This window comes from Leptonychotes weddellii, chromosome 6 (assembly GCF_054177405.1).
Source record: "Leptonychotes weddellii isolate Sample4059 chromosome 6, ASM5417740v2, whole genome shotgun sequence".
Taxonomy (NCBI): Eukaryota; Metazoa; Chordata; class Mammalia; order Carnivora; family Phocidae; genus Leptonychotes; species Leptonychotes weddellii.
In genome coordinates, this window is record NC_138374.1 from 65,559,134 (window position 1) to 65,573,263 (window position 14,130).

Genomic DNA, 14,130 nt, shown 5'->3' on the forward strand with positions numbered 1-14,130 from the left:
AAACTAGGTCTTACATTATACAGTGCACTGAGCACAACTGGTAAATGCCAATAATAGCAAGCACAATCCTACTTCAAGTAGCAGCCAGGGCAATCTTTAATCTGGAATAAAACCCTAATACTCTGTAATAATAAAGCAATCAAAAATTAAAAATAAAATTTTGCATTGAATATCAACCTCAGACACAAACCAAATGAAGAGCACTTAAATAATATACTAAAGTATAAAAAAGCAAACAACACAATTACTATCAGCCAAATAAAATATTCTACTCTTTCCTCTAGTAATTCAGTGGCAAAAATCAGAGGTAAATGCACTAAACAAGATAGAACACAGAACAAAGATACCCTTTGAAAGTATAAAAAGTAACCAGCATACGGATTTTAAATATTAAATTTATATATATAACTCACTCACACCCACATGCATGCTGCACCTGTGCACGTGCATGAGCGTGCGCGCGCACACACACACAGTTACTTATCGTTTAAAGAACTGTATTTTGAGAAACCAAATGTATCAGTATTTTTCATCTGAATTCACAAAGAAATACCAAATTTTCCCATTTTGATGTCACACTCCTTACAATGGAACAAATTTTTTTTAAACCTGTAATTTATTAATACCTACTATGAGCCAGGCACTGAACCTGGCATTTTACCTGATTTAACTTATTTAATCTCCTATACCTAGACTATAAGAGAAGGACACGGAAAGTTCTTGGTAGTAGCTAATTACTTAGAGAAAGTTTACATGCTAGAGAAATACATATGATTCTTTATAATTGTAAAATTTTCTATTGCACTTATCTAATAAAATTCAGAAATCAATCTTGGACATTCCCAACACACAACACTTCTGAAGAACATCTACCAAATTAGGGCAGTCACAGCAGGAAAATTTCAGTTTGTGGTATGAAACATTTATAAATATATATAGTAAATTAAAAAGCTATATAGTTAAGGAATTTTTTAAAACCTACAATATATAGTTTACACTATAAAATCAGCTGAAATACCAACTTGAAAAATTAATTACTAGTAACAAAAAGAAAATACAGGCTTATCACAGTGCCTCCCACACAGTAGATACTCCAGAAATACATGCAGATATGAAAATCAGATTTTTAGGCAAAAAGCTGATTCCTTACTAAGTTTCTTAAGAGTTGAAATAGTCTCCAGTAGCAGATATGAGTACTTCAAATATACACGTGCACACAGGACTACAACACCAAGTATAATGAGAAAACACTTATACTGTATTTATCTAAACCCAGGTTTTCCTTCCATGTTTATCTGCATGCTACAACCAAAATTTCAGAGGACACTAAAATGATCAAAAGATTTTAGGCAAAAAGCTAAGTACTTACTAAGTTTCTTAACAGCTGAGATAATCTCCAATAGCAGTAAGGAGTACTCGATATACACATTTGTACAAAGATATATAACAAAGTATACTAAACAAACACCTTTCACTATATTCAGGAAGCATATTTTGCTTCCCTTCCCTGCTTGTCTGCATGCTGTGGCCAAATTTCAGAAAAATACTAAAATGATCAAAAACATTTGGTTGTACTTATTTAAATGGACCATTAACAATGGAGATGTTTAGGTTGTTTAAATCTCAGAAATAAGACCAGATGCCAAAAATCACCTACAAAATCCAGGGGTTCACTGGCAGCGCATAAATTACATTGCTAAATAAATAAGTTCATCATTCCAAACTGACCAAAACAAGAAATTGCTACTGTCACATTAAACACAATATAACAATTTTGGCCTTTTGAAAACTAATTATTAGCACTTTTCCATTCTTATTTTTTGCTTAAGAAATTAGTACAACTCTTAAAATCTAGAGCCAACATTCCATCTACAAAACATTACAGAAAGCCATCTTCCCAAATTTATATTATCTGGTTATTCAGAAGAGCTTAATGTGGTAAGAAGTACTTTTTCTCTAGCTCAAAATTTCATAAATTTCCATGATGAGAGCAAGAAGAATGGATCAAAAATATGACCTTTTGCTACAAAGTAGCATTTAGCGGGGTCTCTGAAGGAGGCAAATGTTACTTACATAATAAATGCAAACCACTCAATAATCCTGTATTTTGTCAAATTTAGATTCAAACATGCACACACAAACAAAAAGCAAATTACTAGAATTCATTCAGCCAAAATGCATCTTAACCAAAAACAAATTTCTTACCCAGATTTTGCTTTTTCTTCTTCAGCTTCTACCTTTATGCTGAGGGATTCATCTACCCCAGTTGTCTCCTCATCTTTATCCTCCAGATTTTCATTTTCTTCTGTTTTTTTCATGTTAACTTCTTTTTCCTGATCAGACTGTGTAGGTATAGAGTCTAATAAATTCTTTTTACTTCCCTAGAAAAAGATCAGAGGAACTAAACCAACAAAAGTATACACTGTCAACCTAATTTCATGATCTAACTGTTAGCAAAAGGAAGTGCCAACCAATACTAATATTGAGAAAGGTAGTAGTTACTTTAAGAAACTCCTGCCATTCCTAAAACACTAAGAAAAAATAGCTAACAACTAATTTTAAATACAAAAATAGCACTTAATGAAGAAAAAGCACAAAAAATAAAGTATAACATTTTATGATAAATTAGCTATGAAAACTTTACAGACTAGGTAGAAAATATATCAAAGAAGGCATAACACTATTAACAGTATCTGATTTACCAGAGAGGGTTTAATATTTTCCTTTCTTTCAGTATCATCATCAGTAGGTTTTTCTTCTTTTGGTATTATGTTCTCCTCCTCTTCAATCTTTATTTCTTTGATTTCTGGTTCAATTTCTTCCTTAACTTTTATTTCTTTTACATTTTCACACTCTTTACATGGCTTGTTAACAACTTTCTCCGGCAATGCCATCTGAAATTCAATATTGGCCGACCTACAGTACTCCTCAAAACCATATAAGTATCTGGAAACATGAAGAGAAATTACATTTGGGAAAACATTTCAAAATATTGCTGTAGAGTTATGGTTTTTAAAATGTGTTCTTTTAAGTTCTCAGATACTCTCGTTTATTCTAGTTCAGTTCTTCCCAATCTCTTTAACCCAAACAGAAACATTTTTCAAAGAAAAAAAGTCATTAAAAAAACTACACTAGGGGCGCCTGGGTAGTGCCGTCAGTTGAGCATCCGACTCGGTTTTGGCACAGGTCTTGTTCTCAGGGTCCTGAGATCAAGCCCTGTGTTGGGCTCCATGCTCAGCAGTCTTCCTAAGACTCTCTCTTCCTCTCCCTCTGCCCAGCCCCCTCCCTCTCTCTCAAATAAATCTTTTTTTTTTTTTTAAAGATTTTATTTATTTATTTGACAGAGACACAGCAAGAGAGGGAACACAAGCAGGGGGGAGTGGGAGAGGAATAAGCAGGCTTCCCACTGAGCAGGGAGCCCGATGTGGGGCTCCGTCCCAGGACCCCGGGACCACGACCCGAGCCGAAGGCAGACGCTTGATGACTGAGCCACCCAGGCGCCCCTCAAATAAATAAATCTTTAAAAAAAAACTACACTAAAAGTGAAAAGATAGTCAGAATGTTAAATAGAGTAATGTAACAACAGTAGTTATTAAAGGTATTAGTAGAGTATCAATCTGTTGAGCACTTCTTACATGCCATGCACTAGGCCTCTTCATTCACATGAAATCTCATTTAATCATCAGAGTAATCCAACGAGGCAAGGACTAACATCCCATCTTACAAACGAGGAAACTGAAGCTTAGGAGAATAAAGAAATGGTCCTGGAGGCACAAAAGCTAATAACTGGCAGAACCAGGATTCAACCCTTGACTTTTTAACACTTTGGCATTTTAACTTCTACACAGTACTTTCCAAATTTACTTGGCCACAAAAACTTTCTTCAGAGAATATCTCCTTGATCTAGTATTCGTAGAATACACTGTAGAAAATGCTATTATAGAGTGATTAGTCTAGTAAAAATTTCTGATTTCTTCTTAGAAGAAATAATTAGCCTCAGTTATACAGTAAATTCTAACCTGCTTTCTAGATAAAGTAATGAATGTAGGTATATCAAGTACACTGACTTACTTTTTATAAGCACATTTAACGTTGTATCCTGCAGCTGAATTTAAGACGGGGATTCCAAGATCTTGGTAGACTTGTTTCCAAACAGCTCCACTTTCAATCTAACAGACAAAGTAAAATGAAAACTCCCAAAGTAAAAGGTGGGAATATAATAAAATTTTGATTAATGCAGCATATATATGTTTGTATGTGTTGGTTCTGGTCTCAAAGGAATGAAAAATAACTAGCTTAATAAATTCTAAATAAAAAATTTGGTATACAACAATATTTTAAAGTAAGTTTTAGTATTCTAACAAATCTCAGAATTACAAATGTTGAAATATTAGGCCATTTGATTTTTAAATTAGCTCTAGAGTAGTACCTAAGAAAATATTCAGGTTTCTAAATCAAAATTTGTAATGAAGAGACACAGATAAAATTCTTTAAGTAATGTATTAGTTCCCATAAAACCTGTAAGCTTAATAAATCAAAGCAGTTCTAAGGATCTTAGTAAAACATTTTATCTACAGAATACTTTTTCCCCCCAGAATAATCTTAATTGAATGGACACCATATATCATGGCGACCTTAAGTTAATTTCTTCAGTTCAACGATGATTTTTCTGCATGTTTCTACATATACATATGTGCATGTACGTGTGTGTGTGTGTGTGTGTGTCAGACACAATGGAAGAGATAAAGGATATAAAGAAGATTAACTCTCAAGGACCTTACAGTCTAGTGGAAAAGAAACATAGAAGGAATTTCTACCAATATGGTTGTGCTGTGACTCAGACATACACAGGTGGTTTATGAAAGTTTGACAAACTTAACAGTAAATCAGAAAGTTCATTTGAAAAAATCCTTAATTGAATTTAAATTTGGTCTAAGGAAGCTACCTGTTTCTAACTTGTGCTTTCCATTTTCTTTTCCTTCTACTCTTAAGTTTTTATTAGTATACAGTTCTAGGTAATTTTTAGATAAGAAAACATGTATGAAAAAACATGTTTCATTTCTAACTGTAATACTTACATTATCAAATCCTCCAAGCTTGTGTACAAGTCTGAATAACTTAAAGAGATTCAAATTTCGATATCCAAGTACAGGCCGTTTGTTAATAGGTGTGCCTATTAAAGAAAATACAAAATATATTATAACCATGCTACATTTTTTATTTAAAATTACAAAAGATTCAGATATCACCACTGAATATCTGACTATATATAGTGCAAGGTGTATATATATGAGAAAACAAATCCCTTGTTAATCAAAAACATGATGTCTACTTAAGCCCATTTCATTTTTAAAAATTTCTCCTACCAGATTTTCAAAACCTTATATGATTTCACTCAATTTTCATTTCCCTAATGAGCAAAAGAGTAAATAGCCGATAAACCAAAATAAAATACCAACAGAACAAAATTTTTTTAAATCAAGGAAACAAGGTTTAGTAGAACTGAAGAAAGGGCTAAGATAATTAACGGGCAACTGCTTCACAATGAGAGTGATTTTCATGATACTTTCTTTGTATGTTATTAACTGGTGACTAGTCTAAACAATGATTCCAGGGTAAGACTATATGGTTTTGTTTCTTTCTAAAGGTATTTATTTATTTGAAAGAGTGCGCGGGGAGGGGGGGGTCATCAGGGGCAGAGGGAGAGAGAGAATCCCAAGCACACTCCCTGCTGAGCACAGAGCCCAACATGGGGCTGCATTTCACGACTCATGAGATCATGACCTGAGCCAAAACCAAGAGTCAGACACTCAATCGACTGAGCCACCCAGGCACCCCTGGTTTTGTTTCTTTCTAATGTGGACCATGCAAGGCAAGGACACTAAAACTACCAAACCATCAGAAACTGGTAGAGGAAATAATGGGATGGAGATGCAACTGTGGCCCTTTCAAAACAACCTATGACTGGCACGGTCATATTTTATCACTCTTTCTAGTATTAGCTTTTTAAATTTTCTTTTTTATTTATCTTATATAAAAGCCTAAGAAATTGCTTACCTTCTTAGGCCAAGCCTCCTTTCACACAAAGAAATAAGGCAGAAAGCAAAGACATTTCATATCAAACAATAAAAAGATACCTACATTACAGTAGCCACTATCACTTATGAGAGCAAAAGACAAACCAAGCCACCTTCTACTTAATCAGCAATACAAATGAGGATTTAAAAAATATTAATTCCCATCCCACAAGAAAATTAATTCCAAGGGTACAGTGGTACTTCCAAATATTATTCATTCATTTTGTCCTTCTCCTCAAGCTAAAAAGCTTTCTGCCTCTCCCCACTCCCTTTCTAGCATCTTCCCAGGAAAGGAGACACTATACTCTCCTTGAAGAGCAGATAAGCAACAGAGTAACAGGGCCATAGTTACTAGAGGACTAGGTCACTACCGTAAATTAAAGGTTAGCACCCATATCCCTTTCCCTCAATCCTTGCATTTCTTTAACAACATTAGGCAGATTCAAACAGCTAAGCCAAGGCTTACCTTGAGACTCTGTCACCTTTCTCTACGTCTAACTCTCTTTGGATGGTTTAATTCTCTGCTTAGTTCTGTGTGGCTGGGTCACAAGAAGACTTATGGCATCTTAGAGTATGAGGTCTCTCTCCCTCCCTCCCTCTCTCACTCACATGTACACATAACACAGACACACACACACATACACAAAGATACATCCTAGGTATATCAAATAGTGATTCTGGAGAGGGAGGCTTTTAACATAAAAGCACCTGTGTAGGTACAAATAAAATGGTACTATGTTTCTCATTCTGCTACTGCTCCCTAGTATTAAGCATTCTTTGGGGACCCATGGATGGGTGGCCAGACCAGGACAGAAATCAGGCCATATGGGTCCACGGCCATAATATCCATCAGAATACTGTCAAAGTCCTCATTCCATTTACTATATGACAGGTATGATGCTAGGTGCTGGTGACGCTGGCAATCAAGAAGAGGGCCATGATTACTACATGACATGAAGCTTAATGAACAGAATTCTTAAAGTATTAATTAACTGTATGATACATTATAATACTAATCATGAATAAAAAAAAACTCACCTCTATCCTCCATAAATTTGTATAACTGCTGAAGAAAGTTCTCCCTTTCTTCTGGAAATGGTTCTATTTCTTCCTAATTTTGGTCACAGAAGAAGAGAGTATTATTTTCCTCAAGGAAGCATTTTAATAATATAAGATTTCCTACCAACAGCAGAGACTAATATTCACTAAAATATTTCAAAGGCTTGTTTTACCAAGTAAAAATTATTTCTTAACACTAAGCTGTTCAAAACCAGGCAAGTCTAGACATTTTATGCTTTCCAAAGGAATATGTCCTAAAAGGTATCTCAACAGTAACAATTCCAAATGTAAATTCTCATACAAGAAATGAGACTTAGCAAGATGGCTCATGAGCTTTTTATCATATCAGATATCTATTCTTTAAATCAGGGCCACAGGCTCAAGAAGACCTACTCTCACTTATATTAAATTGGGTCAGGGTTTAACACCAAAACTGACTCTCTTGTTGCTCCTCCAGAACTATACAGGTGTGGGTCCCCTTAGCTCTAACTACAAGTATCCTTCATTATATACAGCCCCACTGTATAGCACTTCAAGCTTAGAAAATCAGTAAAGTGGGGAACAAACTTGATCTACAATACCTGAAGATTCAGACTTAGGGAAATCTTCAAGTAATAAAATAGTTCCCCGATTTATCAATTACAAGGGAGGGACTAGGTTCTTGCTGCTGTGGCCAGGGGCTGTGGCAGTAGGGAGCTGGTCCTGAAGCAACCTGCAAGGAGCAGGGTAGTAGGTGAGATGGAGGAACTCATCAATTCAGTGACTATCATCCATTCAACAAACCACTTAATGAGCACCAGTAAGTGTAGGCACTATGCTAGGTGCTGAATCAAATAAAAGAAAAATAAGCGATGGAGCCTTCCATTAGAGAACATGATCAGGAGTAACTGCAGAGAAAGTGATACAAAATCCACATCTTACAGTTACTCTGGCTGAAACAAATGTATCTCTGATGGTAAAACTTAAGAGCATACTTTTCAATTGATAGTCTAAATAACTCTATCATTTTAATTTTAAAAATCCTCTGTCTAATGCCACTGTTTTGACATTTACCCCTTTATTTCAAAAGCTAGCAGAGCGAAGGAAGGCAAGTTAAAAACCAGAAACAAAATCCATGTTGATAAACCTTTACGTCTGCTGGTTGAGCAGAGAAGAATAAATGACAATTATTAATTTGTTTATTAAAAAAAAAACAAAACACTGCACTTCTCAATTTAAACATGGTCCACAGAGCTAGGCTTTGGTAAAGTAATCAGATAGAAATCTAAGATACTATCTTAAATGCCCCAATACAATATTTGACTTTCATAAACTGCCAAATGTATTCCTGTCACAAAAATCTTTCAGTGAGGTTTGTATTTAACTTAAGAAAATGTTTAAACTAGAAACCAGATTTGCTTTTACAAAAACTTTTATAGAACACAAATCTAAGCAACAAAAATTTTAGTAACTAATATTTATAGACCCTCATTTATTTACATGTTATACCTTCTGACAGACACTATCAAGTTAACACAGGGTCCTTTACCCTTGAGGAGCTTATAGGGGAGAAAACAGACAGTAAGTGTGGGTGGGGGTTTTAAATAACAAAAACATGCACAAGAAACGATATCAGGTTAGATTAGCAAATGGAGTGATTGACTTTCCTTGGGTGAAGGAGGTGATACTTCACAGATGGCTTCCCTTTACAGAGGTGACATGTTAGTAAGGTTCTGAAAACTGAATAGGAGTTTGCCAGGCTAAGTGGGGGAGAACAGGGAAGGGCACTATAGGTAGAGGTACTGGTATGTGTACAGGTTGAGTAGAAACAAGGTATGTAATTTAATATGGCTACAGCATCAAGTTCAAAGTGGCAAGGGATGCCAAGAGAAGGGATATGAAGGTGGGGCTGGACTGTAAATGAGGTTCTATAAGTGAAACTTGACTTTTAGGGTGATTAAGAAGCTATTGGGGAGGTTTTAAGCAAAGGATTGCTTGTTCATTTTGGCATTTTAAACAGAAAGCAGTGGGGAAGACTGAAGCCGAGAAACTTTTACACTACACGCTGTCATCATAAAGCACTATGTCATAAAACATAAACTCTAAAACAATCCTATTTCATCAATAGTTGTTCATTACAGTTAGATGGCAGAATTTAATAACTTACCTAAAATACTACATATTGACATTAACTTACTAGTTTCCTGAAAACATTCAGTCCAATTTGCTTGGTGGTCAAATATACAGCCTTCACTATCTGCACCATTCACCAATAACTTCTAGGAAGTATCATTAACAAGTACAGTGGTGCAATGTCACTAGTAATATCATGGACATCTTTTTTTGGTACTTATCATTGCTAGACCTAAAGTACCATTTACAGTAATCTAAAACTTTATTTCCTTGATCCATATAAATTCATAGATGCTTTATTTATGATCTAATTAGAACTATCCACCCATTTGTATTAGATATAATTATTTAAGATTCTGTCAATCAAAGAGATATTAATCCTTTTTTGCTGATTATTCTTTTAATAATACTAGATAGAAGATATATTTTATACTTCTCTAGGTATTTTAATAAAATTTGCAGATGAAAACACTGTAGGAGGTGACGGCTGGCCACACAATGATGAAAAGCATCACTCTGATGAAAGCAGTGCTGAAAGCAGCACTTTGCTACATTAGGTGGGTATTTCCCTTATTATCTGATAAACCAAAAGCACGGCAAGATTAAGAAACATTTCTGAGGTTACTGAAATAACTATACTTAATATTTTTAATTTCCCAAGACCATATTTCTATTTTAAATAAGCAAGCAAACTACTTGGTTATGATGGATAGCACAACCACATTTTTATTACGAAATATTTCTGATACTAAAAACACTGAAGTGATTGATGACTTTGTGCCAAATCCTAACTCACAGAGGAAACCCAACTGTTACTCTGAATTTTAAAAGACATCAACTGTTTGTCCTTACCTCTTCTTCACTGCTATTATCCTCCTTTTCCTTTTCATCATCTTCCTCCTCCTCTTCTTCCTCCGCCTCACTGCTAGAACTATCTTCCTTCAGTTCAGTCTTCCAGTTAGCAGGAATAGTTCTACTTTTATGAAACTCAAGGGCCTGATCGAAGGCTGCAGAGAGGACCAAAAACTATGTGAACTGGAGAAATTAAGACAACTGATTTGTCTAATAACATTAAACAAGATAAAAAATTAACCACTGTGCTAAAAGCACAGACATTTATCAAGTGTTTGCTGTGTGCCAGGCACTGTTTTGTAGCGACTCATTTAAAACCCAGCAGTCCTAAGCATAGGGACCCAATTTATAGATGGCAAACTACTGCTATTAGAAGGTGACTTAGGTTCAAACAAATACAAACGAAAAGAGCAGTTTTCTTCTTTTAAACAAAAATTAAACATGCCTAGTATAAACAACTTTAAGACAGGTAAATTTCTGATCATTGGTCCAACAAATGACTATTAAACAGCATTATATATCAAGCACAGAGCCACTGTATTGAACACACAATAGCTGAAAATGTACTATAGATATGTTATCTTCATTCCTAATAAAACATGAATTAAAATTATATTAATAATTAGCTTAAACCAAATTGGTGAGACAATTATTTTTGTTTTACAATACATGGACATGAACTCTAAGCCACAAATTCTTGGTGATTTTTAACTAGTCTACATAGCATATTATCAGATTTGATGAACCTGGGCAATAAGAAAGTTGTCTACAATGCCAAAAATCAAGTAAGAAAGGCAATTACGGCATATTCCTCAATAAAATATAACTATTGTTATACTATGAGAAATGCCAAATCAAAATTACTTTTTTTTTTTTTAAAAAAAGATTTTACTTATTATTTGACAGATAGAGAGACAGCACAAGTAGGCAGAGTGGCAGGCAGAGGGAGAAGGAGAAGCAGGCTTCCCGCTGAGTGGGGAGCCCGATGTGGGGCTCGATCCCAGGATCCTGGGATCATGACCTGAGCCGAAGGCAGCCACTTAGCCGACTGAGCCACCCAGGCGCCCCCAAAATTACTTTTGATTCCTGTTTCTACCATCCTCAGGAACTAAATATTCTATTTACTAGGCAAAGCAAGTCTATGGTAACTGGCTGATGATCTAGTTCCTTCCCACTCTTAGATTACTGCCCCTGATTATAAGCTAAAAAAGAAAAAGCAGCCCCATAATAGCAAAAGACACACAGATTTACAAAAGTATAATTCACACAGAACCAAATGGAACTTCAAAGACAGAACTTCAAAAATATGTATTTTTTTAAAAAGCAAAAGAAAGTTTGATCTTCAAAAACACTTCAGCAGTTTTTAAATTAACCATAAATTATTCCAAGATTATCCTTACCTTGTTTTAATATAGCATCAGGCTTTGGTGCAGTGTCACTAGTAATTTCATGGACATCCTTTCTTGGCACTGAAGTACTACATTATTTTTTTTTTTTATTTTAAAGAAAAAAAAAAGCCACAAAAACAAAACAGAGATTAAGAGTCCAATTACACACCACAGAAAGATACTGAAAATATGGAAACATTAACATTTACAATGAAAGTGACTGCACAGTGTTGCAATTCCCAAATGAAATGCTAGGCAGGATATTAAAATATGTAATCATCTACAGAACGACCCCTCCTTGAGAGATGTTTTACGAGGTATTCTCAAATATCAAAGAGTCCCTGGCTAAAGGCAATAAGGAAAATATTGATCCTGCTATCCAAAATAATAATAAATGAAAATATTTGGAGAGCAGGATCAATCCAATAAAAAAGAAGTCAAATAGTAAGAATTTGCCATTATCTTGGGATAATCACAAGAGATTACTAAATTTAAGACTGGAAGAAAATGTACTTGTTTATAATATAAATGTTCTTCTAATAACTGTTTTTAAACTGGATTCTAGGCTCACAAGCAAACTTCTAATATATAATTTAAGATCCTTCATGGAACTCTCCAACCATAGGGAGGGGGTCAGATGCAAGCAACTGGGAGGGTTTCTATCATATATATCACACATACCTCCTATTTTACAATAATAAATCATTGTTCTACATCATTCAGCTCTTCTGCATTTGGCTTACATCAATCAATCTACAAAAGCCTGAAAACCATTCCAAATACATTTTTCAACCTGCCTATTTTTTTAACTTTTTATTTTAAAAATTTCAAATACATACAAAAGGAAATAGAATAGCGCAATGAACCACCACATACCCATTACCCAACTACAATAATCATGAACTCATAGTCACTGTTTCATTTATATCCCTATACTTCCCTCGTGGATTATTTTGCAGCAAATCCCAGATACTATATAATTTGATTTATAATATACTTCATTATGAAGGTTTGAAAGAAGTCTTTTTAAAAATCATAACAAATACCATTACTACACGTTTAAAAATTAACAGTAATTTCTTACTATCATCCAACCAGTATTCAATTTCAGTGTTCAAATTTCTGATTATCTCAGTTTTGTTAAAGTGGATTTCATAGATTGTTTTTAAAAATCACTTTTCAGAACCGGAAAACCCAAACATGATCATTTTAAGGTATAGACACGGAATAAGGCAAAGTATAAAATATATGACTTTTCTAGTCGCACAATTCTAAAAAACAAAACAAAACAAAAAAACCCCACAAAAATCCGTAACTCAGTTCCAAAAAAGTTCTATAGGAAAAATCACTTGAACACTTAACATACATTTATAGTAATCCATTTTAACCCTTAGAACTGCAGAAGTCAAATGTTATACAACAGGTATCAGTATAACCAGTGGACAGAACTAAAAATATTAGAGCCCAACTAAACATTCCAGAATAATAAACACATCAATAAATATAGCAATCAAGTATTATAGTAGATAGATCTAAATTTGCCTCAACAAATCACCAGCTACTATACAGGCAAATACTGATAAACTAGGTAATACTGAGAGTCTAGAAACTCTGGGAGTTTAAAAAAAAAAACCCAAATGAACAAGGAAAGCAGACTATAAGATCACTTAAATGATAATATGAAAAAGATCATACTTCGTTTAAAACATTCTGTATGATGAAAAGTAAAAGCATAAGTCATTAGAAAAAACTAATTTATCATTTATCTTCCTAACATGGAAAAACAGCATACTTTTCATCCCTAGTGAATCATACTTACAATTTGCCATCTTTGAAAGATCGAACAAGAATATTGTCTTTTTTCACAGCAATTTCATCACTACAATCAGGACAAACCACCTTTAAAAAAAAGTGTAAAACCATTAGAACTAAAAGCAAAATTTACAGATATTTACATAAATATCAACTATTTAAATCCTTTCAAAAAACAGTTTCAGCTTAAAGTTTAAAAACTAATTTTAGTTTATAGGGTAAACAGCTACACACATGTGGGAATACACACAAGTAATTTTAATTTTACATCCTCTATCCTTCCAGCTCTCTGGATTCCCCACACGGTTTTTGGCACAGGCTTGTGTTGAAAGCAGAAGCATGGCCATGCCTAGACTGACACTGTGGACCAAGTTCTAGCCAGAAATAGAACACCGGGATGAAAGTGGAGGCTGGGGTGGAAAACGGAGGTAAAGCCCGAGCCTTAACAGAGGGTGTGCAGCACGGCTAGGAAAACAGCGGGAACCAAAACGGGAGCCAGTATCAGAACCTCCATCAGAGCAGTCTAGATCTTAAAAAAGATACAGATGAGGTTCTACTTATTATTTACATTTAAATATGTATAACAGGCACCAAAATTTCTTCATAATACTATCCACTCTAAAAAGTAAACATTTTATTTTATTTTATTTTTTAAAGATTTTATTTATTTATTTGACAGAGAGAGACACAGCGAGAGAGGGAACACAAGCAGGGGGAGTGGGAGAGGGAGAAGCAGGCTCCCCGCAGAGCAGGGAGCCCGATGCGGGACTCGATCCCAGGACCCTGGGATCATGACCTGAGCTGAAGGCAGTCGCTTAACCAACTGAGCC

General features: G+C 34.6%; 1 protein-coding gene across 1 annotated transcript in view; it reads right to left on the minus strand.

The window, feature by feature from the left end:
- ARID4B (AT-rich interaction domain 4B) overlaps nucleotides 1-14,130 on the minus strand; it is an 82,694-nt gene that overhangs the window by 42,943 nt on the left and 25,621 nt on the right. The window contains exons 6-13 of the mRNA XM_081823167.1: nucleotides 13,308-13,387; nucleotides 11,501-11,577; nucleotides 10,101-10,255; nucleotides 7,116-7,188; nucleotides 5,079-5,173; nucleotides 4,072-4,169; nucleotides 2,703-2,946; nucleotides 2,206-2,381 (exon numbers count right to left, since the gene is read on the minus strand). Coding sequence (XP_081679293.1) covers nucleotides 2,206-2,381; nucleotides 2,703-2,946; nucleotides 4,072-4,169; nucleotides 5,079-5,173; nucleotides 7,116-7,188; nucleotides 10,101-10,255; nucleotides 11,501-11,577; nucleotides 13,308-13,387 — 998 coding nt within the window. The remainder of the gene's footprint in view (nucleotides 1-2,205; nucleotides 2,382-2,702; nucleotides 2,947-4,071; nucleotides 4,170-5,078; nucleotides 5,174-7,115; nucleotides 7,189-10,100; nucleotides 10,256-11,500; nucleotides 11,578-13,307; nucleotides 13,388-14,130) is intronic.